Source organism: Berkeleyomyces rouxiae (assembly GCF_048999995.1).
Source record: "Berkeleyomyces rouxiae strain 22BRR77 chromosome Unknown BrBRR77_ptg000007l, whole genome shotgun sequence".
Taxonomy (NCBI): Eukaryota; Fungi; Ascomycota; class Sordariomycetes; order Microascales; family Ceratocystidaceae; genus Berkeleyomyces; species Berkeleyomyces rouxiae.
Genome location: NW_027396497.1, coordinates 959394 through 985965, shown reverse-complemented (window position 1 = coordinate 985965; position 26572 = coordinate 959394). Strand labels below are relative to the sequence as shown.

Sequence of the window (26572 nt, the reverse complement as noted above, 5' to 3'; positions counted from 1 at the left end):
GCCAGGGGATCTCTAATTCGTGGTAGGAGGCAGGTGCCGTCTTCTGCCACCACTTCGAGGCCTCTTCAAGGAACGGCGTCTAGTGACTGCTTTGGCCCCTGAAACTGTTGCCACAAGCCTGGCGGGCGTTTCCGGGCAGGCTAGGACGCGGCGAGTTCTCGGAACTCAAGGATTTCCCTCTGAGAGGTCAGAGTCGGGGTGGAGTCAAGCAAAGACTCCGAGGCCTTCTGATTGTCCAGTATCACGTGAACATTGGTGGCGAGGCGGGTGCATGGAGATGCTAACGCCGCCTTCAGGCCCAAGAGGGCGCCTGCGACCTCCGCGTCGTAGACCTCGTGGTACCTGCCCAGAGGAGCGGTCTTCTCAGCCAGGACTTGGCCAAGCTGAGTGACGTGTGCGCCGGCGCCTGCAGAGCCGTCTGCCTGCTTGAACCCGTCGGAGTATACGACGATGTCGTATGGTGGGATGGCGGCAGCTCAGTCTTATATCTTTAGCGATATATTCCTCGACGCTATTAAGGTCAGCTGTCTCGGTGAAGAGGACTGAAGTTTTCGTTTTGTGGGCCTTGTGGGTCACCACTTCTAGCCAGAGCGCCGGCGTTGTTGCGTCCAGTCTGGGTAACGTCAGCGCCTGCGCTAGCTTCTCGCTGATTGCGTCTCCGTTCTTGAATCTGTGGGCTTTCACAAGGTATTCTTGGGATTTTGTGACCTCTTCTATAGTAGTAGTAATAGTTATCTTTAACGTCTTTTTCTTCCACATCGGGAAACAGCGACGGTCTGCTAACAAGGTAGCTAAGAGACAGGAGGCGTGTCAGGGCACACGCACAGCGTGGAGCTGTAACTCCCAGGCCAAGGCCTATGACTGTGGGCTATCACGCTGGAATCTAGCCAGAGGAAAAAATAAGAAAGGAGAACTCTGTACAAGAAAATACAAAGGAAAGGTAAAAGTGCATGCTCGGAAGCCACACGAAAAGAAAGATGAAAACAAGCCCAGGCGTAGAAAATATGCCGCCCAAAACAAATGAAAAACCAAGAGGAGACCAGTGAGCCAAAACCAGAGATGTATCCGTGTACCGCGATAGGGCAACCTGCCGTAAGATCCCTGGTCGTCCGGGAGATCCTCAAGGTGGAGATTCTTCGCGAGGTATTTGAAACCCGGGTCGGTGAGTGCCAGCTTGTTCACGAAGCGGGGCCGTAGCCGTTTATCGCGACTCGGGCAGCCACACGGGTGCTCCGGCGTCTTCTCGCACTTGGCGCAGGTGAGAACTGCCGACTCATGCTTGAGCCACCCTGTAGTAGCTGGCGTAATCTCCGTGGGCGGACAGCAGGCCCAGGATCGTGTCGGCTGTCTTTCTTCCGACGCCCTCGTACAGATGTTTCCATACCTTCGGAGCATCGGGTCTTAATTTTAGGTGGGCAGGTAACTTCTGCTTCTGCCACCACTCGTTTGTTTGGCCATGTAGCCACTCTCGCCTCCAGCGCTTTGCTCGCGCGAGAAAAATCGTTGTGGACAGGGCCGTGAGGAGCTTGCTGCCTTCCTTGGCCAGCCGGTCCGCCCGTTTGTTGCCGGGGACTTCGGTGTGGCCTGGCACCCAGGCGACTTCAGCGCAGTGGTGCTCTCCCTTGCTGGACCACTGCGTTAGGGCGTCTCAGATCTCGTCTATGATGTACTGTGACGTGCTAATGTGACCCGAGGGGTAGCTTATTCTATCTACCACGCTCCTGTTGTCTAGGAAGACCCATATTGTCTCGGTGTCTCCCGCCGCGCAGTGCATCACTGTCTTCAGCGCCATGACCTCTTCTGTGGTCATGAGGGCTACTCCGTTCTTGGAGTAGATGTGGTCATTATGTTGGAGCTTAACGTCGTCGGCTTCTGTTTTGACATTGATTTCGGGCTTTGTGTCGGTCTCTGATATTGTAGGGGTCTTTTTAGTTTGTAAAGGCGATTCATAAAAGGGGGCTCATAACTTGTGATAGTAATGACTCGGTTTATTCAGGTCAGAATTTTCTCCTCCGGAAAGCGTTTCTCTGATTCTAAGGGGGTGTGTGGGTCCAGGGACCCCCATGTGGCTGTTGTTGTTAGGGTTAGGGGTTATACCACAACAAAGGTCATGCTGTGTTCAGACGTGCTAGGGTTATAAACAGGGTTGAGACTATCTTTGACACTAACTGCATAGTTACACATGATTATGTAGTTATGCACATACGTACCTATTGTCTTCATAGCAAACCCAATTCTGTGTTTGAAAGCTCAGAGTCAGCTTTTATACATGTTCCAAGGCAAGTCCTACCGGCGGTTGTCACTGGCAGTTATTCAATTTCAGTGGCAAGTAACTACATGTGGGTATTCTGTCTGCATTTTCATCTTATCAAAAGGCTCGAGATCCATCTGTTGGTTTGTCCTTGTTAACACGTAATACCTGTGTGCAAATTGCAAAACTATTGGTACTACCATGTGCATATTCACCAGACTACTCTTGTAGAGATGCTACTTGTTTATTTGAAAATCCATTTATTCATCACTGTAGAAATTTATCCGCTTGCTTCGCTCTAAATCACACGTCTAAGCACCATACGACTTGACACGCTCGTCGATGGGAGCAAACTCCTTGGGGTAGGTCTCAGCGGCAATGCCACCAAAGACCAGCTGGGCATCCAGAGACCAGGACTCGGGGATCTTCCACTCGGCAGCGACCTTGGCGTCAATGAGAGGGTTGTAGTGCTGCAGGTTGGCACCGAGGCCCTCAGCCTCCAGAGCGGTCCAGATGGCCAGTTGCTAAAAGAGCAGTTAGCAATCTTGTCATGGGAGTGATGAAAGGGTAGCTGTGGGCTTTGACGGGGGAGTTTGAGAGTGAAGCTACAAAGAGGTGGCGGGGTAGAGGTGGAGGTGGGTCAAGGCAAGAGGGAGCTAGGGTCAGGTGGGACGGCCAATCCCCGAGCACCAAGGGAGCTATGAGGCTCAGACAGCTTCGGATCTGGAAACCAGATAGAAACTCTGCCGAGCTCGGGAAACAAAATGAGAAAAATGAGAGGAAAAAATACTCACGCTCATGGCGCTGGTCTGGGTGCCCCAGCCAGGGAACTTGTCGGCGTAGGTGGCAAACTTCTCCTGCAGAGCCTTGATAGGAGTGTTGTCGACGAAGAACAAGACGGAGCCAGCAGCGGCGCGGAAGCCGGCAATCTTGTCGCCAGTGGTCTTCCAGTTCTCGGCGGGGACAATCTTCTTGAGCTCCTCGGTGGCAAAGTCCCACAGCTTCTCGTGCTCGGCGCCGTACAAGACGACAGCACGGGTGCTTTGCGAGTTGAAAGAGGAGGGGGTCTGCTTGATGATCTCCTTGACAATGTCAGTGACGCGGTCAGTCGAGACGGGCAGCGTCTTGTTGAGGGCGTAGTAGGTGCGGCGGGCAGTTAGAAGACTGATGAGGGAGTCGGCGGTAGCCTTGGTAGCCATTGTGGATGATGATGGTGATGTGAAGACGAAGGTGAAGAAAGAAGCGAGAAGAGGCGAAGATGCAAGAATAAGATGAGTCGAGGTTGTGGATGAGGAAGGGAAGACAAAGGAAAGTCCGATGGCCAGAAGCACCAGGAGCAGCGGGTATTTATACGCGGCTCTCATGGTGAAGTGGATGAAGTGGCCGGAAGGGCAATTGCCAGGTACAACTGGCTCGCTGTAGACAAGAATGCGCTAGACTGGCTAGCTGCAGTTGCTACAAGTGGATAACAGGGTGGGTGCAGACGCGCAAGGAGGGGAGGAACGAGATGGAAGAACGGAAAGAAGCTTCTACTTGGCCGGTTGAATTGAAGGCCGCAAAAGAGGGGCAGTTGCTTTGGGAAGTTTCGGGCTTGTCTCGTTATCTGTGGCCCCCGTTGCGTAGTTGTCGCTTGTACAAGTAGTAACTACGACTACAGTAACAACAGTACAGATGGCCTCTCCCCCTTTTTTCTTTTTCTTTTTTGCGACGCTGATAGCTACTTGTAACTATACTTGATGATACTTGTTCTTATTCGTACCCCTTCCCTTCCCTGCGGCCTGCTTCCCTGTTGTCCTTGGAGCTTGGAGCTTTGATATCGCCGTTCGTGTCTTTCTTTGTCTCCAGGGCGGATGCCGTAGTCAAGCAATGTTCTTGTATTGTCAAGCCCCGCCAGCCTACGTCTCTGTAGCGTCTCAACAAGCAATTCCTTGAGCGGCTGGCGTGCTGTGCGGCACCTCGTTCCCTGAGCTAGCCATGCGTCCCCGCTTTTTTATTTTCATGACTGAGTCTTTGTCAGCATTACACATGAAGTCTTGCATCCACCAGGGCGACCAAGCTGCGGCGTTTCTGAATCTCGCTGGCGGCAGCGGAGTTGCAAGAACAGCGCAAAGTATCGCGAAATTCGTCCTCGATTCCGCTCGCCCCCCCCCCCCCCCCCCCCACCCCCGTCGAGCCCAGAACTTCCCATGCAGGCTGCGTCTTGGATTGTACCCGATGGGCCCTCCAGCTGCGGCATTTTGTCCCTGTCCGACAGCAGCATTGACCTACATGCTCAAGCTAAAGCTCCTGGCTTGTGCAGCAGGCAACGATTGCACAATCTTGTGTTGCTCCTTGTTGCAGCGACTTTTCCGCCCCGGAAGGCGAAGACCGAACCATCAACGGCCGCTAAAAGCTGAGTCAGCATGGATGGATGGCCTGGATTACTTGACAACGAACCACTAAGCGCTGCCGCTAGGGCACCAAACGCCCCGCATTTGGCGGTCTTTCATCGCCCTTGATTACATAATGCTACCGCGGGTGTTGGTGGCTACCCTAAACAAGTTACCGCGCGGGGGAGAATGGCCGTTCGGAGACCGATTCTTTTGATGCTGTGATGTCTCCCGATCGCGATTGTTTGTCTGGGGTGTTGTCTTTGTCACACTCCGCCAGAATTACTAATTACATAGCAATGTTCTGTAAGTATTGGCGGATATCCGCTTGGCCCACTCCGCTTGCTTCTGTCCCCTTTGTGGCTACATTATACAAAAAGATCACCACACTGGAGTAGGTGATATGTTTGCTCAATGACCAGGTCGGTAGCCATGTGGTGTCTCATTCTCTCTGGCCTCAAGATACTCTTCATGCCAGAATACCACCTGGCGCATGACATGCCCATTGTTGAATATGAAAGTAGACGTTGCGCGATGATGAAGTAAGCTTACTGTTTAGAAAAAGAGTCCCTGGATAAAAACGCCTAACTAAAAGAAATACCAATTTCCTGACCTTGAGATTGATACAATCGGACAGTCTTGTTCTAAGCCGAGAATCCTCTATGTGCAATGGCAAAACATTCGAGATAGGAAAACCCCCCAAACGCCGACTTTGCCCGCCAACCAAATGTGAAAAACATGGCTGCGAGAAACCAAAAAAAAAACCCAAAAACCGGACTCGTGAAAACAAGTAAGAAAATATAAAGAGCGCACCAAAAGGCAAAGGAGCGAATGCCCATGTGATTTCATGTGCATTGCATGTCGTGATGCAACAGCTACTGTGCATGAGCGCGAGGATAAGGATGTCTGCTGGTGTAACACAGTGGACGAGCCAATCTCCAGCCCCCAAGCCCCAGCCCTATGTCCAGCTGCTGCTTACCAAGTCTCGGCAATGTATTGGCCGGCATCGTTCTTTAGCTTCCAGAAGTTCTTTGCCTCGTCCAGACCCAGGTTACCCTTCTTCATGGCAACCTCAACCAGAGCCTCTTCGACACCTTCGCCCATGCCACGAGAGCTGCCGCAAACAAAGACACGGCCGTCAACAGAGTTGATGATGTACCACACGAGATCTGCCTGTGCGCGGACTTCCTCCTGCACATAGCGGCCGGTTCCCCGTCGAGACTCAACGACCCGCTTGACTTCGTCCTCATGGATACCCCATTCGCCGCTGTAGATTTCATCGACGAGAGAGTCGCGGATACCCTGGAGCACCCACACTTTGTTGGCGCAGTTTGCCGTCTTGAGGCGGCGCTGGACGAAGCCGCGGAACGGAGCGATGCCTACGCCAGCACCAATAAGCAGCATAGGACCGTCGGACACAAACTTCTTGGCAAGAGGGTTCTGCATCAGGCCCTTGAACATGGGGATGTGTACTACAGGGTCTTTGATGCCAGCCTTTTGGGCTGCAATGTATTTGCGAGCCTGGCGCTCAAAGAAACCAGAACCAACGCCCGTGCGCGGGCCCTTTTTCCAATCATGGGACTCGTGGACAGTGACGGCGATTTCAACAACTCGGCGGGTCGACTTGCCGTCAGCGGTCATGGCAAACGACTCATGGGGGTCGTTTGACAGGGAGTAAAAGCGAGGCATCAGGGTCTGGAGCACAGACAAAAGCTGGTCAAGAGGCGGGGTTGCTGAGGGGAATGCCTCAAGAATCTGAGAAACGGTCACATGCGGTCCGGTCCGAAACTCACAAAAGACGCCCTGGCCCTCGTTGGAGCAGAGATACTCCAGGATGCGGCGCTCAGAAGCGTCGCTGGCGTGCTCAGCCATCAGTCGCAACATGGGCTTGGTGGGAGGGTATGACTGGACATCGGCGCACCAGGTAAGCAGGTCACGGCGAGTGGTGACGAGTTCACGCGGCTTTTCGTCGCCCCAGACGGTAGGCCAACGGCCGCTTGTGGTCTTGAGGAGCACCGGCTTATCCCGAAGAACACGGGGGATACACAGAATGTCCATGACCTCTTCAACAACGGGCGTGTCGTTGGGTGCCATGACACCAATAGCACCACCGACTCTGAAATCAACACCGCTCTCGCCAGGGTAGTCGGTGACGTCAATGTCAAAGTGGTAGGTTCTCTTTTCGGCGCCATCCCTGGTCAGCTCACGAGCATTGTGGAGCCTTGCAGGGAATACATGGTAGGGAGGGTGGGGCTGGACAAAGCTTGGAGGCTGAATGGATGTGTCCAGGTTCTCGAGGGACATAGCCACAGGCTCTTGAGTCGTGGCCTTGGTTTCCTGGACGTCATCGTTGATGGTGCTGACGCTTTCGGCATTCGCAGATACTACAGAGGTATCTGAAGCATCCGACGAGGAAACATCGTCCTCAAAGATACTCTGGCTGACCTCTACAGTCGAAGCCACGGAAGGGCCAGTCGCCAAGTCAATGCTGTTGATAGCTGCAATCATCTCCGCAGGTGTATCGAGAGGGCCAAGCTCCGTAGCAGCTCCGCCAGATGCGACAAGCTCAATAGGGACAATTTGTTCCGGGGAGTGGGTCTCGGGAGTAGGAGTAGCACTCATATCCTTTTCAGACTCCATGACAGCAGTCACTCCGGACTCGGAGGCCTGTAGTCTTGGAATGGCCGAGGTGTTCTTGGGAAGAGGCAACAGGTAGACGGTTTGCTCGGGCAGGTCACACAGGCCGGTGAGGTTGGTGGGAACATCGTTGATCTTGAGGTTCAGAGATCGGAAGGCATCGTTGTCGGGGAGCGGAATCTGCTCGCACTCGGTATCGGGGTGTCTCTTGATTTCGGCGTTCTGGGCAGCGCCGTCAGTGGTTCGGCAGCAGCCGCCGCCGCAGCAGCGCGAAACGAGCTGGGCCGTGGTCTGGCCCGTTATCCGCTCAATGTCGGCGGCATTCTGGGATATAAGGCGGGTGGAGGCCCGTCGTTGGCGGGGGTTGGTGGGGACCGGCGCGGGGTCTTCTTCAGCCTCCGACTCTTCGGAGTAGGTCAGCGAGGGGGCCAACGATGCCACCGACGGCTCCTGCGGAATGCAGCACGAATTTGACTTGAGGGGCAGAGTGTGGGTGGGCTCGACAGCAGACATTGTGACGGTGGGCGACGGGTGGTTCTGGGTGGAAATGTCAAGGGAGAGAAGACGAGAGAGGAGCAGTGGCGTTGTGGCGGGCGGGAGAGAAGTAATAAGAGAGGGTGAGAAGAGAGACTCAGAGCAAGTTGTTTATCTGATCTTGGCGGGAAGAGTCTGTCTCTAGTTACCAGGACAAGTACTTTGGCCAATGACCGAGAGGCAGCTGGTGATGGGAGGGAAGAAGGAGGAGGATAAGTATTTCCCAGGAGTCCAAGACAAAACCGACGTGGAAGCCGAGAGACAACAAGTGTAATATAGCCAAGTGTGCCAGGTGACCAGGGGGTGGAAGAAGGAAAGAAATATCTAAGCGGTGGCCAAGTGGGTGCAATAGGTTAGCGCTCTCAAGACGGGCACCAGGAGCAAAAATAATAAAAATAAAAATGCAAACTAGGCCTCTCGCAGGATGGGCGAAATAAGCCGCGGGGTGTCCAGAGTCAACAAACGCAAGCTGCGAAAACGGAAAGCGGGTCAAAGGGCAGAGAGCGAATCAAGGCGTGCGAAAGCGAAAAATCTGTTTAAGCGGCAGACGAGCGGCGTGTTCGTGATGGGGGAAGCTTATCTGATGGGAAACGGGCGAGACAGAAGGGGAAGGGACACGGCAGGCAGGTGCAAACCAACCGATTGGGAAGCAGCAATTGACTCGGATCAAGAAGGTGCGGTCAACGTTTATTTTATTTGGCAACAGCAATATTTGGTGTCTGGGGAGGGGCTCTTTCCTTGGCGGCCGCGCTAGGGCAGCAGGGCTTCTTTATCAATCAGAAGCCGAGCGGGCATCGATCGCGTCATCCATTGGCTTGACACGATTCACTCAGGGGATGACCTGACGCGGAGGAGGGCCTCGGGGTTATTGTTGTGGCATTAATTTCTGGCTTTGGTCTCGAGGTCTTCCATTGTCGTGATGCTAGCATGTTGCTCTGTGACTTGCCCCCTGGTGGGTGTTGGCGCAATGAGGACAAGAGCCGCCACATTCCAATTTTTACCTGCATTTATCAGATTTTACCTGCCCTTTTCAATCTGTGTTCTCTTTTTTTCCTTCTCGCCGAAAGCAATCCACAGCAATCTGTGGGGCGCAGTCGCTAGAGGGGAGAATTCGTCACCTGGCTTTGACCAAAGACACACATCCCTGACGGGCTTTGTTTTCTTTTTCGTCACCTCCCTCGGCTGGCACAGGCTGAACTTGAACTAATGCCATGTAAGGCACATGGACACGGCTTTTATTCGTTTATCAGATGGTTGGTGGAAAAAAAGAAGAAAACCCCCCGGCCTGAAGGACCACATCGGCTATTGACCGCGGCTTTCCACGGGAAAAACAATCATGCGATATATTGCTGGGCACCAGAAATCAGCACATGTCATTTCAGCAGCGTGAGAAACTCGGCCGACACTGGTGCGATGCCCACTCACTTCGCGGCAAGTTCAATCCAATCCAACTCGGCTGCTCCTGGTGAGGCCAAATGTGCCCTGGCTGGCTGTCAAGCTTATTTCTTGTGTATTACTCCTGAATCCACCACCCACGAGCCAATAACTAATTACCACGCCACCAGCATGTGTCTGTTTCTGTTGTGGCTGCTGGCTTTGGCACGTATTCATGTACATCTGTATTTGTTGCACCATCTGATAAGCCGACCATCACGGCTGAGACAGAATCTATAGCGAGCCGAATTGGCTGGACAGTGCTCATTCCATTAAATCCGGCGCTCAAAAATCGCGACGCAGCCATGTGAACTTGGCGGTCTTGGCAAGTAAATACTTGCGTATTTTCTACTAGGGTTAGGGCCACAAGCTCGGCATCAAGCACCGTCCATTCTACATGCTTTGGAGACGCTTCGGCTATAGAGAACCTCATTCTCGGCCGTATGCACATCTCTTGTTTCTCCAAAGTCTGCTGCCGCTGTAGACACTCTGTGAGCGTTGCGCATTGCTCTCAAGACCAACCAACGTTGGGGCTGCAACTCCTCCAGTTGGGAAAGACAAGTTCCGGAGTGTTGTTGTGCTCGAGACATTTACAATGGAGCATTCTACGCTTTGTCTTGCGTTTTCAATACTTTCAGGCCACGGTTCTAGCAATTATACTTTCATGGACGGTCTGATCGGCTCGTGGTATACAACAAGGTCTCTGTGCATCTCGCGTGAATCGGGGAGCATCAATAGCAAGGGTTTAGTGAGCTGAAAAACAAAAACAGACAAGTAATATCCTAAACACTTCCAGACTTCTCGAGCTAGGGATGCCCTGTAGATCTTGTTTATTTACCTGGGAATTTAGCCGGCTTATCAGATCAGATGCTACCAGCCATTTCCCAACCATTACAACGGCAGTCCTGTACGAATCAGATAAGCAGGCCTACGAACAGCAGCCTGTGGATCCCCAACGCCGATGCCGGCTTCCATCCTTGCTTGGTCCCATCCGCTTTTCCTTGTTTGGTGCTCTAGATTCCTAGAAGCTATGAATGTGTACATATATGATTATACATGCACACACACATACTTGTGATGATTGCGCTAACTAGGGAGTATATACATTTCATGGGGCAATCCCCCTTTTCTGCCAGGAGTCACAGCTTGACCGCAATTGCGCGATCTGATAAGAATCTTGTTCAATGTTCAAGGTTGCATATGTCTGCCACGGTGGCCTCAAAAAGACTTATTCCCCAGCAACGTTTCAGGCATCTACAGAATGAGTCATATTTCAAAAGACGAATCTTCAAAGAACCAAATTATTGAGCAAAGATCGTGATCCGAGTTTCCTGTCCAACCATTCCGCACGCAGATGCATAGTAAGTGGCTGCAGAATTCAACAGCAAAATAGGATCCACCTGTACGCTTATAGCCCGGATGTGCTATAGATATATTTGTTCCCGTTGGCTTGACTGGGTTTGGTCTTGGGCCACCATGCAACCCGTGCGGATTCTTTCTCCATCACACACAGCAGCCAATTCCAGTCCTTTGCTTGCTTAACCCCGCTTGTGTGCCTCCTACACTATTGTCGTTATGATGAAAATACTGGGGTAAAGTGCCAAATGACGCGGGCAGGTTGTAAAGTGATGCTCGTCATCGACAGACCCTCTAATTGGTGGATTCCAACTCGGCGAAGGTGTGGCAGGTTATCATGTCGACATTGGACTTGGGTTACACCAAATGTTTCATCGTATGCTTAACCCTATTTCGCACACAAGGGTTGGTTGGCTGTCACTACAAATCAGTGCTCTCAAACCACCAACTGATCAAGGGGTCCAAGTCCTTGTTTTCGTCACAGTCTAAAGGCCACGGATGTGAAATACTAAAGTCTATAAGAGTGCGTGCCCGCCAAAATGAAGTACCTATATATGGAGGTGGCCAAATATGTGTCGACTTTGAAAACAGGGCTCGAATACCCTCACATAACGCTGGCCAGGAGGAAGAATGGGCAATGTTTGTTTTTGCCTCTGTGAAATCCCCTATTTACATCACGGATGAGCCAACGCGTCACCGTCAACGACGCCTTGTACTTGTCGCGTTGAACACATGGGATACGTGGAACTCTCCCCAGTGCGTGGATGATCGCGTTTCACATTTGAATGACTACGCAAGAGGCAACGAATCTTTATAAAACTGCCTTTACAAATGAATGGTGCTCTCAAGTATCAATTTCACCAGTTTTTTGTCTCACACTCTTCCACCACAACAGTACCGCCCAGCTGAGCAGTAGCATAGTTGAACACGGCAAATCGGTAGCCCATGAAGAACTGCCACTTGTGGTTGAGTAGGTATGTGTCTCCAAACTGCGTAAAGTCGACGCCATTTGTACTGTACCAGAAGGTGGCTGGCCGAGGGTCGTTGAATAGATCGGAAGTGAATGCCGGGCGCACATCAGCTTGTACACGGAGCCAAATGGAGCCACTTGGGAGTTCTGGCCCATCCTGCACGTCACCTGCATAGTCTGTCGCTGTCCACATTGTTTGGTTCAAGACGAGATTGTCCACATAAACTAAGCGCTGGCTGCCACTATCCTGGTGAACACCGATATAAGCAGAGTCGTCGCGGAAGATTACCACGCCGGCTCGGTCACCGTCGCTCATCTCCGAAATGTCCAACTTGAATGTGGCCTGTGACTTTGGCGCAAATGTTCTCACTGTAAGAGTGTTGGGCGCTGTAAACAGCTCCGAGGCAAGCTGTTCTGTAGTGAGTTCCAACCCACGCTGCGTTAGCTTCCACGCACTGCTCAATGGATTATGGTTCCATTCCCATCTGGGGCCAAGACTCGTCTTTCCTGCAAAAGACTCCTTGAACGGTCCAGGAAGATCTTTTCCGTCCAGTACTTTGTCCGTAGATATAGGTATAGGATACTCTGTACCCCAGCCACCGTTGGAATCAGTCACAATGTGCGGCCATCCATCGCTATCCCAGGTGATGGGTGCTAGCACTGGGCATCTTCCGAGCGGGAAAGCATCGATGAAGGCCATGTAATACCAGTCGCCATTGTGTGTCTCGATTAGGCCTCCCTGATGCGGAGTGCCGGCACCAGGGACTGGAGCTGCCATGTCTACAAGCACAGGCTGGGTTTTGTAAGGACCAAACGGGCCCGATGTCGACTTCAAAATATGCTGCTCATTGGCTGGCTTGGTGGCAAAGATATAATAGTTCCCATTACGCTTGTACATGCGAGAGCCTTCGATCAGACGGCCATTGGGCTCGGTGTAGACTGCCTGTAGGTGAAGTCAGCATCAGAACTTGAAAATTAAATCGGATGAGACATTGCTTAGTTACCTCAGTCTTCACTTGGCTAAGACCATCTGGCGAGAGTTGAGCTACGTGCAAGACGTAGTTCCCATAGGCCATATACATGGTGTCGTCATCTGGATCAATAAGAAGACCGCAGTCGTAGTAGGCTTCATCCATGGGAGTGTGCTCGGTCCAGGGACCCTCGGGTGCAGGTGCAGTGAATACATGAGTCTTTCCTGTGCTTTGGATGAGACCATACCAGTACCACAGGCCATTGCTTTGGCGGTACTGCAGCGTTGATGCCCAAACCCCCCCATCATATGCCGTACGAGAGTCGACAAGAGAATACTCGGGCCCAAAGCTTAGCTGAGGGACAGAGTGGCTCAGGTATTCCCAGTTGACCAAGTCGTAAGACCGAAGAATGGGTGCACCGGGAGAAAAGTGCATCGTTGAGGCAGTGTAGTAGTAGATGTCATTGACTCGGATTACTTCGAGATCAGCCAAGTCTTCGTAGATGACAGGATTAGTGAACTTGAGGCTGGTGACTAGGGCTGGAGCCCCGAAGAGAGCCACGAGAAAAGAATAGAGATGAGCCTTCATGATTGAAATGAGAGTGTCTGGTTTACGGATATTCACATGCTGCCAATTGAGATGAACCAAGGCATGCATTTATATAGCCATTACCATGGTGTAGTAGTAACCTGCACTCGATATCTTCTATGCCCAAGCACCATTGTCAACGTGAAGATCTGCACAACGCATGCCCTATGGAGTTGCAAATAACAACCGGCTTGCATGTAAAGCCCCAAATTTTTGGAGAAAATTTAAACCATCCAATCTTCAACCGGCGCATAAAACATCAGCGAGAAGGATGCCTGAGCTGTATGCGCTCCATAGGGAGACTCTGGCTTGGAGAGAGCGCAAAGACACAGAATAGCACAGCATAGAGTAAGCCAACGGGAAGTGGAGCCAGAAGCCGGCGGTCCACCCCGAACCAGGGCACGGCGGGATCACCGGCCGGCGACCCGAGGAGCCAAAATAGTCTCCAATCGGCTCCGGGCGACAAGCCCAAAAAGGGGGACAGGTTTTGGAGTCTGACGGCGTGAGGTCGTCGCTGAAGCTCTGGTATAACGGCAAGAAAGGCCCCACACCCAGAGCGAACCGAGCATTTTTATTGGTTCGTTTAAACATTGTACCGCGGAGCCGAGGCTTGAGCTGCTCCTTCCCGCAACGATGAGCACACCTGCCTGCATGCATTTATACTTGCCTTGACCTACGCATACTGTCCTACGAGTCTTTTTTATTTTCTTTTTCTGTGTCTATATTCCGCCGTCTCTAAATATCCAGCAACTCCACTAAGCAACATGGCCGAGCACGAGCTTGCAGATTTCCCGTCTTTGTTTTCGCTCAAGGGCAGGGTGGCCGTGGTCACCGGTGGCTCGCGTGGCCTGGGTTTACAGGCCGCCTCTGGGTACGTGTCTCCCATCTCGTGAACTCCATACCAAGTCCATGCTAACCAGGCCGCATACACAGTCTTTTACAGGCTGGCTGCTCCAAGGTCTTCATTTCATCGCGCAAGAAAAAGGCATGCGACGAGGCTTGCGCCGCGCTGAACGCCCTGCCAAACCTGCAGCCAGGCGCCAAAGCCATTTCGGTGCCCGCGGACTCGTCCACCGTCGCTGGCGTTGAGGCGCTGGTCGCTGGCGTCAAGGAGCACACCAGCACAGTCGATATCCTGCTGGCCAACGCTGGGGCTACATGGGGCGAGGCACTTGAAACGCACAGCGACGCGGCGTTTAGCAAGGTCATGGATCTGAATGTCAAGGGCGTCTTCAATGCCATCCGCCTCTTCCTGCCGCTGCTCGAACACGGCGCGACGGTTGAGGAGCCTGCGCGCATCATTGTCACGGGTAGTGTGGCGGGTCTTGGCCAGGGCCCGCCCAACACTTATGGCTACACCGCCTCCAAGGCTGCCGTTATGCACATGGCGAAGAATCTGGCAATCGAGCTGGGCCCGCGCCACATCTCTGTAAACTCCATTGCGCCAGGCTTCTTCCCTTCGAAAATGACCAATGGGATAATAAAGAGCGGCGGCGGCTTGGATGCCATGGCTGAGACCAACCCCATGGGTAGACTGGGCCGTGGCGAGGATATCGCGGGCGCTGTTGTGTTTTTGGCGAGTAGAGCCGGTGCTCATGTTAACGGTGACATCTTGACTATTGACGGCGGATCGTTGATAGTAGCAGGGGAGCTCAACGTTAGTCCCAAGCTTTAGAGATCGGTGTGTGCATCGGGACACGTCTTTGTTTTTTTTATCCCTTTTCTCTTCTTCTCACCATGTCGTTTGAAGATGCCTTTAATACTATACCAGGCCTTGTTTTGTATCAAATTCCACTGAAATACCTTACACATAGACCACTACATAGCATGATGGAGGCTTTGTCGGGGTTCTCTATTTTGTATTTAAATGTCTAGTTTCAGTGTCTCTTCAGCTTGCTACAAGACCATCACGATGACGTCAACGCAGGCTTGCGTGCTACCCACGTGCTGGCCTTGTAGACTGTTTGTAGCATTGAATCGGGGTTTGTTATATAAGGGGCCGTAAGACCGGTTTCTCTAGACTCCACAGTGAAGCCAATCTTCGTAATCAGAGCCATGACTTCGTCATCACTGAGCTCAAAGCTTCCCGGATCAGCGATTCCAGACGAGGTTCCACTTTCGTGAAGACCGTCTCCGTCGGTATCTTTGCCGTGGTTGCCCGGAGCGTTGTTTTCAAAGTGCCACAGCAGCGGCCCCATGTTAATGAGTATGCCACCTGGTTTGAGACAATGCCAAATCACCTCGAGGTATCGGATTAAATTCGGCGCTGTGTCCAGGAAGAAGACTGTCGCTACTGCGTCATAGCTGTCCTTGTGCTCATCATCGCCGTAGAGGCATATGAAGTCTGCTGCGCACATGGCCATTTCTCCGACAAACTTGCCTTGCTCTCTCAATGACCGCATGTGGCTAGCAGGATGGACATCGGGCATGGTGTAGCTCCGCAGGTGGCTATCCCGCGTCGGATGGTTTGAGAATGTGTGGATCCAAGGGAAAATGGTGTGTTGGTTGACGGATTTGGCGCAGTTGAGGACATATGACGAGGCCGCCAGCTGGTGGTACGAAATTTCATTTCCCTCGGTATTATGGCCATGGCAGCACAGCTCATAAACTAGCCGACCCAGCCCAGCACCAGGAACCAATACATTCAGCGGTTTGTGACCAGCGCGTGACGCAGTCTCCTTTTCAAGAGCTCTGATGACGGGGTCGTAACTGGCGTCACGTTCCGCCTTGCCGCCCTCGGTCCAATCACGATAGAACTGGCGAATGGTGCTGCGGGCCTTGTCAATGTCGCTGTGGGATGCTACGCCAGCCCAGCGAGGCGGGAGTGAGACATCGGCGTCAGGGTTCTCAGGGACGTCCATGTGAACAAAGTTCTTGAGGCCGAACCGGGCAATTGTGCGTGCCAGTTCAGCGTTAGAGTCAATGGCATCATCGGTGCGCATCAGAGTGTCTAGGAAGTTGAAGGGAGGGGCAGCCAACATTTTCCAGTGAGCCTCTGGAAGCGCGTAGAATGACTGCCGCCGGAGGTGCGTCACACTAAAGTGCGCAGTACGGGCATAGCGGCTAATGACGACGTATTAGCTAAAGGTAACAGACATCACAGTGCCCATCGTGAAGGGGAGAAGCTGCCGGCTGTTCCAGCCAAACTGGCCTATAGCTGGATGAAAAAGTACGTACACAAACGAGTCCAGAGCGCTAAAGAGAACGCGGGCCTCTTCTTCGTCCTTTATCGCCGAGCCCTCCAGACCATGCCAATCTTCGGGCTGCGACACGGCCATTTTCATGGGCAAGTGCGCGGCGATGGAAGGCGATGCTTGTAAAGCAGAACAAGGAACAGCACTCTGACACTGTAATCCGGGGGGTTACAGGGTGTGGTGCTATGGTGCCACTGTGTGTCAAGCCACTGGCCAAAGTGCAGCGCACTGACGGACCAGGTATAAACAGGGAGAGTGGAGGGAGCCAGAGACAAAACGAGACGGCTACAAGTCGGACTGCAGCAGAGAAGAGGAGAGGAGGGCAGGCCAGACGGCAGCGATGGCGATGAGCAGGACAGACCCTGGGCTCTTGAAAAATCAGGGCCGTGGACAAGAACAGATGCAGTTGTGGTCGCCGGAGAAAGGCGGAGAGGCCTTGGCTCGCAAGATGAGAGCTTGCTGCTCCGCCGTTTAGCGGGGCCAATGAAAGCACCAAAATTGATAAGAGAGAGAGTCACGTGATGCGCAACAGCATTCCATTCTGGCCATTCCAGCCGGGCAGCCCCACCAAAGCGCAGAGGCTTCTTGTTCGTTGTAGTACAAGTACAAACAAGTAACTATGTACATCCAGAAAACCGGCCAACACCACCCGCTAAACATTGTTGTGCTCTCCCAAGATTAGCCTGTCGCTTGCGTGCACATTTCATAGAGCCTTGCAAGTTTAAGCACACACTCTCTCTCTCACTTTTGCCGACGTGCTTTCAGAAACAAGACACTTTGGGTTTCCGGCCTGCCTGTGATCCCATCCCGCCATGGCCTCGACTCTCTCTCAAGTGACGCAGGTCTCGCTGCCTCTTCCCCGCTCTATGGACGCCAAGATCTTTGTGCGCATGGAGCTACGCGACAAGTCCATCATGTTGTTCTTGACGACAGCCGGCGTGGACAGTGCCGGGTCGCTCCCAAGCCTGGGCAGTCTCGTCTATGCCATCTCTGATGTAAGCAGCCAATTGCAGAGCTTGCTGCCGCCATGAGCCACGGCACCAAGAACGAGCCACGGCTCACTCCAGTCCGGGTGACAGTGCCAATACCCCAATCAAGAGACCGGGCCACCCACTACCCCTCTCTTGCTGCGAGGCATGGTCCATCACCTTAAAGATGGCATCAGTTGAAATGTCATTCCACCAGACACTAATTTTGCTCTCATCATGCAGCGCTACAACCCCTCGCAACCTCTGGCCACTGTGCTGTATTCTGTAGAGTCGACGGTTGAGTCGACGACTCGTTTGGCCAAGATGGTGGCCCGCAAGACGGGACGTCCTGTCTACATCAGCAACTCGATGAGATTGGCTAGTACTGGCATGGGCGGCTCTCCCGAGGAAGAACTCGAAGCATTCAAGAAGGTTGTGGAAGTCGTTACTTCCAAGCTCCCGCAATCTTGCAATTAGAGATAGTTAGAAAGGAGAGTAAACAAAAACAAGAGCATACCAGCAACAAGCACAAATTACACCAACATACAGGTACCATCCCAGACACCTTGCTAGCCAAAACCCAGCAATCCTTGAACGTGGTGTAGTTAGCGTTAGCGACTTGCTGGTTGTGTTGTATTTGCACCTCTGCATAAAGCCGACCTTTGGCAGATTTAATTTTCCGTCCATCATATCACTTCATGCAATGTCTTCCTCCCGGTGAGGTCATTTTGCATGAGCAGACAGGCATCGTCAAGTCGCAGGTTTTGGTGCTACGAGCATACCTGCCTGTACCCAGCTCCGGGGGCAACCCTTGAGCTACATATTGGCCATCACCAGGCAACCAGAAATCCAGGCTGTTGGTGGTGGGGTTTCAGAAAGGAGTTGAGACGAACAGCGCGCATCACCATCACTTCAGTGGGCGGAGAAGTGCGTCTGGGGTCTTGGAGAACAAGTCTAATATCTCAGCGCGAAATGTCAGAGCCCAGATAGTCCGCGCCGGCCGCACAAGCTGAGGGCGAGAGTAAGGGTGCGGTAATAGTCACGACTGGGCTCTGGGGCCTTATGCCTGAGCAGTGTTTGGGGTCAGAATGATGGAAGGTTTTTCCTGCTCTTCATGCGGCATATACTACAGGCCCAGAGTCGCCCTTGATTTCGGGTCCACAGGTTTCTAAAAAAAAAAAATAAGACTTTTGACTAAGCAAGATTTGTCCGGCGGATGCCTCTCGGCCTGATCTCTCTCCTCACCTGCGCCAACGGATAGTTGGTTGGCTGTTCTGTTCTCTTGCTGACCCCAATCCCTAAACTTAGGTTTCCAGCGGTCCAAGCTACAACCCAAGTTGCTATGCTACACTTGGCCCTGTCACAGATCAAAATTACTGCACCCAGCAAATCTCCAGGCATGGGATCAGCCCTGGACTCCTGGTCTGGGCTAGGACTCTCCAAACACCAAGATATTGGCAAGGGATTTTATGTTTTGGATGTGAGTGTCTAATTACCTGATGATGGGCAGAACAAGCCAGTGTTCGCCAGACAAGTCGGAATAAGGAGAATCAGAGGAACGAGAGAAGCCCTTTGCAGGTCAGAGTTCAGATCACCCGTCGTCTCATCTAGATCTACTCGCATTCCTGATGTGTGGATTACTGGGCTTAGTTTAGAAGGGGATGCTAATTTTGGCGGCACATTTCTCTGCTTTTCGCCAGGGTTCTGTCGCTCGCGCGGGGGGAGACCGCCAAATCCTGGAATTTTTGGGCTTCCTAGAGCGAGACGCAAGGTGCACTCGGCATGAATGAGCCGACCGGGTCTAGCAGAGGAGACGAGAGAACAGGCCGCTTGCAACATGGTGGGCAGCATAGATAGATGGCAAGGTTTGGGGCGGAGTTGCTGGTATTTTCGGAATGGGCCAATCGATGGCTGCCAGGATGCAGAGGAGAGGATGGACTGAACTGGACTGGGGACTTACACAGGCCGGGGCTTCATCTCGAGAGATAAGTATCGAGGCCGGCCCCTCTCTCTGCACCTGTTCTTCCCTCCTTTCTTCTTCATCAGCTCGGCGCCCCTCTCTCTGGCTCTCTTCTGATTCCGTTCTTTTCCATTCACTCTCTTAATTCTTCTCTTCTTCTTAACTAGCAGCCGACTCCCGGCCTCTTCTGTCTTTAACTAGCTCAGGTGAGGGTGTGGTCGTCGTCCTCTCCGCTTCACCTCGCTCTGCACTGCCAGTTTCTTTTTTCACTTTTTTTTTTCAAATCTTTTGCCATTCTTTTTCTTTCATTGGGAACTTGTTCGTTCAGCATTTACTTTCGTGCACCCTTTTTCTTGCTTTCAGCATCTTCTGGCTCTTGGGCCACCACACCTGGTCTCTTCTTGACCGCCACTTACTGCTTTTTCAAGCGCTCTTTGATTCCGTCCGGATCGCCACCCACCCACTGCTTTGCCAAGCACCCCCGGCTCGTCAGCCAACCACTTTTCCGTAGCCCTTGGGCTGCAGTCTTTCTCTTCAGAAACCCCCACCCACGCTCTCGCGTTGACCGGCTTCTCCAGCCCCCTCCCACTCGACTATCGCTGTCGCCTCTTCGGCCTTGTGCCTCCCGCCTCTCGCTCCCCATTCCACTCGCTACCCGCATGAAGATCATGGCTGCTACTACTACGCCTCTGGCCCAGTTCACCTCCAGTCTCTGCCTCTGACTCCGCTTCGCTGACTCCGCCCGCCATCCTGGCCCATGCCCTCTCCTCCTACAGAGCTTGGGCTCCGGTGTCACCTTGCATGTCTCTTGGTAGAAACTCCGACTGCCGCCTGCGCAACATGGTTGGAACGATTATCGACAACAATGTTGCGTCCCAGGCCTATTAACGGCTGTCTTTGATTTCTTCGTGCCACTCTCGTTTCGCACTTGCTTGGTGCACGCCAGTTTTTGTCCTGAACGCTGCTTTTTCCCGCTTTGCATTCCCTGTTTTATTTCAGACCCTGGGCTCCGAGTTAATCGCTCACTCTCGCTTGCCTTAGGGTTGGTTCCCTGTTCACTCATTTCTGCGTTAGTTCGCCTGTCTGGGCGATCTTTAGACGGTTTACCTGGTGTTATGGTTGCTTTCTTTGCATTATTTTTTCTGCATGACAGTCATGTTTGACTCGTCGGTTGTCTTTTCTCTAGCGTTGCTTTCCATGGTCAATTAAACAAAGCAAAGCTTCTTGTTTCCGGTCCTCACACTGATGAATAACCCCTCAGTGCCTTTCTTTATGTGTGATCTATGTGACGCCACTTTTGGTAGAGGCTTGCCACTCGTAAGCCATGCTGTTGTAACTTCACAACACCGAAGCCAAATATCCAGAGCGGGGCAAACGTACAATCCTTATACTGTAGTCAGTTGATGTCGAGAGTCATGGACAGTCGTCTCCCCGTCAGGTTGTCTTGTCACCTTGGATTACACAGGCCATGCATCACACCAGGAACGGAATGCTCAGGATACGTATGTACAAGCCAGGCAGTGGCGAGGCAGCGGCCCGCTACATATATGTACATACATACATACATACATCACTACATCACTACATAAATAGCAGGTCTTTTCGATCGCTCAAGCGTCGCCTTCTTTTCATCCCACTTTGCCTCCTTGCAGACTGTATTAACAATAGTGATAGTTAGTGCTCACATTAGTACGACCTGGCGATGGTAACACAAATACCATGCTCTCATGTTGTTTCGTTGTGAATTATCTTACTTGGGTTCACTCGCGATGCTGTCTTAGCATGTATCATACCATTCATTTGCTGGTCCATTTCTATCCTGGGACATGGTCTGTTTTCTCCAAGTACCATGTAGTGAGTGGCCTGGGGCAGTCCAACATATGATGAGCCTTGGTCAACCAGACAAGACACCAAGGGGTTTTAATGCCATGGCATGCAAAAGGGCCAGACGGAGAACCGGTAAATGTGTGACTACTGACAAGATCAGCGACCTGGCCGAGCAGACTGAGAGTTTGTTGGTGAGCGGTTGATGCTATCGGGTTGGAGTTCGTTTAGTGCAAATAGTAACGGGCCGTGGGTGATTGGGTATGCTTGTATAGCGTGCTGTGAGTCTTTCTAGGGTGTCTCATACGAAAAGCGCCGTAGTGTTCATTCCACAGTCATCATTTCGCCGTCTTCGCTGGCCGTTAGGGTTTGTCCACATTGCATCTTGTTTCATCGGCCGCTGTTTTACCAAAAGGGGTTGGACAATAGCCAAAGCCCCACTTCCTCCTACCTGGCCCTTTTCTTGCTGCACGGCATTTTGTCCCCATTCCACCAAAATTAAAATTCCCCAGGAGCCTCTCTCTCTTTGTACAAGTAAGCCAGTATATTCTGTGTGCGTGCTCATGCTACAAGCCGGAGCTCCCCATAACAACCTTTGCCTTTTATTTGGCTTCCATTAATTCCACCGATTGCCGCGAGAGTTGGCCGCCAACCTGTAAATTTTCCCTTGGGCCTTTTTATCTTATCGAGGCTCTCCCCGTTTGCCCTCGACCACCTTTGATCTGGCTTCCCATTCTATCCCTTCCCCCGCCTTCTTATCGTCCCCAGGCTATTTGCTGCCCCTCCCCAGACGGCCTTTGCAGACCGCACCACCCACGGTCGTGATCTTGTTGGCCCTACGCCAACTTTGTTTCGCCGCCTGTCCACCGGTTTGACGCGCTCGCAGGAACTGCTTCACAATGTCGTCCTGGCAGCCGAATCCCGAGTCGCTGGGCCAGCTGGCTCAGTACCTCAAGAACTCGCTCAGCGGTTTCAACAAGGAGCTCCAGAACCAGGCCGAAAAGGTACGCTCCCATTGCCGCCCCCGCTAATCATCACTTGGTGCTGACCCAAAGCAGATGCTCGAGAATGCCATGACCTCTCCCGACTTCAACAACTACCTGGCCTACATCTTCTCCAGCCCCGAAACACCGCCCGGAACTAACCTATCTACCGAGGAGTTCTTCACTGTGCGCTCCGCCGCAGCCATCATGATCAAGAACAACATCCGGACAAAACACACCACCATCCCCGAGGCTAGTCTGTCCCTGATCAAGATGTCGGTCCAGATGGGTCTCCAAGACAAAAACGCCCTGATCCGGAACTACGCTGGAAACATCGCGACCGAGTACGTGCGTCGCATGGGCCTGTTTAGCTGGCCTGAGTTGATTCCCATGCTTCTGGGTATTGCTCTCAACGAGGGCGGCAGCACTCAGTTCTCCAACGAGGCCCAGGAGGGCGCCATGTCTGCTCTTGCCAAAATCTGTGAGGATAACACAAAGGCACTTGAGAAAGAACACGGCGGTGAACGCCCCATCAATGTCCTCCTCCCCAAACTGATTCAGGCCGCCAAGAGTTCTTTGACCAAGGTCCGCGTCGGCGCCCTGACCGCCATCAACGAATTCGTTCCCCGCAAAACCCAGGCCATGCTCAACTCGGTTGACGAACTGCTCAGCCAACTTTTTGCTCTTTCCAGCGACCAGAGCGTCGAAGTGCGTCGCCAGGTCTGCCGCACTTTTGTCTTGCTAATCGATGCTCGGCCTGACAAACTCCACCCCCATATCCCCGGCCTGGTTGAGTACATCATTAGCCAGCAGCAGAGCGACGACGAGGACCTTGCCTGTGAAGCAGCCGAGTTCTGGCTGGCTATTGGCGAGCATGACCACTTGTGGCAAGCTCTGACACCTTACATTGAAAAGATTATCCCTGTTCTACTGCAGTGCATGGTCTACAGCCCTGAGGAAATTGCTACCCTAGGTGGCGGTGATGATGATGAAGAGGAAGAAGACAGAGAAGAGGACATCAAGCCCGTTTTTGCCAAAAAGTCTCAAACTCGCAACATGAACGACGGTGGAGAGGGTGCAGCTGCCACCCACGCCTATGAAAAGCTAGCAAGTATGGAAGCGGATGATGACGATCTCGAAGATGGAGAGATTGAAGACGACGAGTTTGGTGGCGACGAAGACCCGGAAAAGCGATGGACACTGCGGAAAGGCTCTGCCGCTGCTCTGGATGTGTTTGCCCGCGATTTCCGCGACCCGGTCTTTGCCTGCACTCTTCCTTACCTCACTACCAACTTGAAACACGAAGAATGGCCTCATCGTGAAGCTGCTGTGCTCTCTCTGGGCGCCATTGCCGAGGGTTGCATCGAAGTTGTCACTCCCCATCTCCCCGAGCTGGTCACTTATCTCCTCAGCTTATTAAATGATTCTGAACCTGTTGTTCGGCAAATTACTTGCTGGACCCTCAGCCGCTTCTCGGGCTGGGCCTGTAACGCCTCGGACCCTAACTCGGTTTCCGAATACTTCCTACCTCTGATGGAGGGCCTGATGGCCCGCATGCTTGATCGCAACAAACGTGTTCAGGAAGCTGCTGCTTCGGCCTTTGCTAATCTAGAGGAAAAGGCTGGCAGAAAACTAGAGCCTTACTGCGAGCCTATTATCCAGCAATTTATTCGTTGCTTCGACAAGTACAAGACCCGCAACATGACCATCCTGTACGACTGTGTGCAGACTCTAGCCGAAAGCGTTGGTCCTCACCTCGCTCAGCCCCAGCTCGTCGGCCAGTTGATGCCAGCCCTAATCACAAGATATCAGGTCACCCCAGATGACTCCCGTGAACTATTCCCTCTACTCGAGTGTCTCTCGTACGTGGCCATGGCGCTTGGTGATGCTTTTGCCAACTATGCTCAACACATATTTGGTCGCTGTGTGACCATCATCCGCAGTAATCTCCAACAAAGCATTAATTCCAAAGCTAACCCCGACACCACTACTCCAGAAAAGGACTTCCTCGTCACTAGCCTGGATCTTCTTAGTGCGATCATCCAGGCTATTGATGCCAGAAAGGCCTCGGAGCTGGTTGGTCAGGACGAGAGACACTTTTTCGAGCTGCTCACCATGTGCATGAAGGACTCTGCCGACGAAGTTCGCCAGTCTGCCTATGCTCTCCTTGGAGATGGTGCCAAGTTCATCTTTCCCCAACTCTCCAAGTACCTGGATTCAATCATGCCCGTGCTGATCCATCAACTAGACCTCGACAATATTGTTGATGAGGACATTGAGAATGGATTCAATGTGATTAACAACGCATGCTGGTCAGTTGGTGAGGTTGCACTGCAGCTGGACGGCCCAGAGATGCTCAAGTTCTTGGAAACTTTGGCTCCTGCTCTTGTTGAAATCATTACCAACCCTCGCATCCCGCCCAACGTTGCTGAAAACGCCTGCATTGCTCTTGGTCGTATAGGAATCAAGAACAGCGAGGTCCTTGCTCCGTTCCTTTCTACCTTTGCCGAGGACTTCCTCGCGACTATGGAGGGTGTGGCTGCAGCTGATGAGCGCGCGAGTGCCTTTACGGGCTTCTCGCAGATTGTTGCAAAGAACCCCAAAGCCATGGAGAGCACTCTACTTGACTTCTTCAGTGTTATTGCTCGCTACCAGGATCTTTCACTGCAAAGCCCTGTCAAACAAGAAGTCCATGACTCTTTTGCCAACGTAAGCCACTCTACTCTATACTCTATGTTACACGAACAGTTTACTAACCTGCCGTAGATCATAAACATTTATCGCCAGATTATTCCCCAGTTCAACGAGTTCTTGGGTCAGCTCAAGCCACACGAACGTCAAAATCTGCGCACTGGTTATGGAGTCTAGATGGTGGTTTGTTTCGAGGGGGGATTTGTGATGTGTATGTAACATGACGATTATGAGAAAAAAAACAAAAGGAAAAGGGCCATGACGAGTTCACGATCAACACACTGTTTACCGAGGCCCATCTCGACAGAAAAGAAAACTCCCACGATGATGGAAATAGCCAAAGATGCCGCCTTGCCTTCTGAAGCCGGGAGTCGTGTTCCTGTGCTACTATCTTCACATATCTGTTGGCCATGACATGGCGGTTCATTTCTTTGGCTGCGCTTGTTGCTTTTTTTATTATTCTATCTTTTCTTACTTTGTTTTATTTTGGTTTATATTTTGGCTGCTAGCTCATCAACATCAAGATGGGGTTTCTATAGAAAGAGGCACTCATGCTCTCATCCGCCGCCCTCGTCTGCATAACACACACACACGCACACAAGCAGCGCGGGCATCTGAATCTGCCAATTATGGGGGAAAAAGCTTTTTTTTTCTTATTCTTTTTTTTTCTTTCCGCCGCTACGATGTATACCGAATTGGATTTCTATTATTTCCCTTGTTTTTTTTTTTCGTTCTGTCGTTGCACTATAGTAGGCTTGGATTCTATTAGAGAAGCCAAGCATCAGCATACTTGATTTGACCGTTGTTACTTTTGCTTACGAGACTATATTGGCTTCTAGGCGGCCTCCCGATTCATATTTATGCTTTTTATGAGACGCCTGTGCATGATTGGGGGCGACTATTGAGCCTTGGGGCATACATCTTGACCTGTCCTAATGACATGATGTTGATAATGGTAACCCTCGGTAATTAACCCTATCTAGTTATGATTCTTGACTAACACAGGCTCACATCCATCAATACTCTAAGACTAAACAAGATTTCATAACAGACAATTTATCACGTTCTAGAGAGACCCAAGACCCTCTTCTTAGTCTCTTGTCAATACCCGACCCCTTTTGGATGCAGAAAATGTCTCTGAAGAAAAAGAATGGCCCTGCTTCCACAAACAGCCCAGTCCAGAATGACATATCAGAGATCAAAGCCAGTCAGTCACTAGTCCATCTGCCGACTAGCTGAAGCCCAATCGACCTGGAAGGCTAATGCATACCTCTGGATAGAGGGGCAAGATAGAAAGGAATGGCGAGGAAACACGCCCCTGATTGTGAGCAAGTCCGAGTTTGCTGAATACGAGAATTCTGAGAGGGGCGGGCATGTGTGGGTGGGGGAGCGAGAGCATCGATTTGGTATGGGGATTTGCTTGGGCAAGAGAGCACCGAGGTTTCAAGAGCAAGGGGGCTAGCCGGCAGGTACGGCGTGAGCAGCTTTGCTCCTGTGAGTGTGCGATGAGAGGGTTGAGGAGAGAGATATGAAGGAGTTCTAGATGCGGCGGCTATCAGCCTGTACCGAGATGGATGGGGGCATACCAGATCTCTCGGCCCTTACCTCAGCCGGGGAGAAGTGAGAAGTAGGGGATACAGATGGTCGATCTACTGGCACGCTTGAAATGGGGAATCATCAGAGAGTGACGGAGACGGGTGTGTGTGTGGGAGAGCTTCTCCTATTCTCGCCTCGCATCGTGATCCACAGGCTTCCCAACAAAGTCCTATGCGTTTCCTCCCAAACTGGCACTAGCCTAGGAGCCAATTGGGCTGCAAAGAGGTTCCTGGTTCATATGGGCTT

At 52.1% G+C, this 26572-nt stretch overlaps 7 protein-coding genes across 7 annotated transcripts; 3 read left to right on the top strand and 4 right to left on the bottom strand.

Moving 5' to 3' along the window:
* Positions 1–2562: 2562 nt before the first annotated feature.
* On the bottom strand, positions 2563–3450 carry BROUX77_006024 (uncharacterized protein; the record flags this gene model as incomplete). The annotated part of the gene is made up of 2 exons (XM_073750963.1): positions 2563–2775; positions 3046–3450. 2 exons carry the CDS (start codon positions 3448–3450, stop codon positions 2563–2565), a joined length of 618 nt encoding a protein of 205 aa, XP_073603894.1.
* A 2145-nt stretch (positions 3451–5595) lies between these two features.
* On the bottom strand, positions 5596–7770 carry BROUX77_006023 (uncharacterized protein; the record flags this gene model as incomplete). Its single annotated transcript, XM_073750962.1, has 1 exon — positions 5596–7770. The coding sequence occupies one exon, from the start codon at positions 7768–7770 to the stop codon at positions 5596–5598; it is 2175 nt and encodes a 724-aa protein (XP_073603893.1).
* A 3668-nt stretch (positions 7771–11438) lies between these two features.
* BROUX77_006022 (uncharacterized protein) lies at positions 11439–13110 on the bottom strand (the record flags this gene model as incomplete). Its single annotated transcript, XM_073750961.1, has 2 exons — positions 11439–12494; positions 12556–13110. 2 exons carry the CDS (start codon positions 13108–13110, stop codon positions 11439–11441), a joined length of 1611 nt encoding a protein of 536 aa, XP_073603892.1.
* Positions 13111–13874: 764 nt separating this feature from the next.
* Positions 13875–14785, top strand: BROUX77_006021 (uncharacterized protein; the record flags this gene model as incomplete). Its single annotated transcript, XM_073750960.1, has 2 exons — positions 13875–13981; positions 14044–14785. The coding sequence occupies 2 exons, from the start codon at positions 13875–13877 to the stop codon at positions 14783–14785; spliced, it is 849 nt and encodes a 282-aa protein (XP_073603891.1).
* Positions 14786–15017: 232 nt separating this feature from the next.
* BROUX77_006020 (uncharacterized protein) lies at positions 15018–16388 on the bottom strand (the record flags this gene model as incomplete). Its single annotated transcript, XM_073750959.1, has 2 exons — positions 15018–16173; positions 16288–16388. 2 exons carry the CDS (start codon positions 16386–16388, stop codon positions 15018–15020), a joined length of 1257 nt encoding a protein of 418 aa, XP_073603890.1.
* A 728-nt stretch (positions 16389–17116) lies between these two features.
* On the top strand, positions 17117–17749 carry BROUX77_006019 (uncharacterized protein; the record flags this gene model as incomplete). The annotated part of the gene is made up of 2 exons (XM_073750958.1): positions 17117–17299; positions 17516–17749. The coding sequence occupies 2 exons, from the start codon at positions 17117–17119 to the stop codon at positions 17747–17749; spliced, it is 417 nt and encodes a 138-aa protein (XP_073603889.1).
* Positions 17750–21955: 4206 nt separating this feature from the next.
* BROUX77_006018 (uncharacterized protein) lies at positions 21956–24907 on the top strand (the record flags this gene model as incomplete). Its single annotated transcript, XM_073750957.1, has 3 exons — positions 21956–22060; positions 22115–24748; positions 24806–24907. 3 exons carry the CDS (start codon positions 21956–21958, stop codon positions 24905–24907), a joined length of 2841 nt encoding a protein of 946 aa, XP_073603888.1.
* Positions 24908–26572: the final 1665 nt, after the last annotated feature.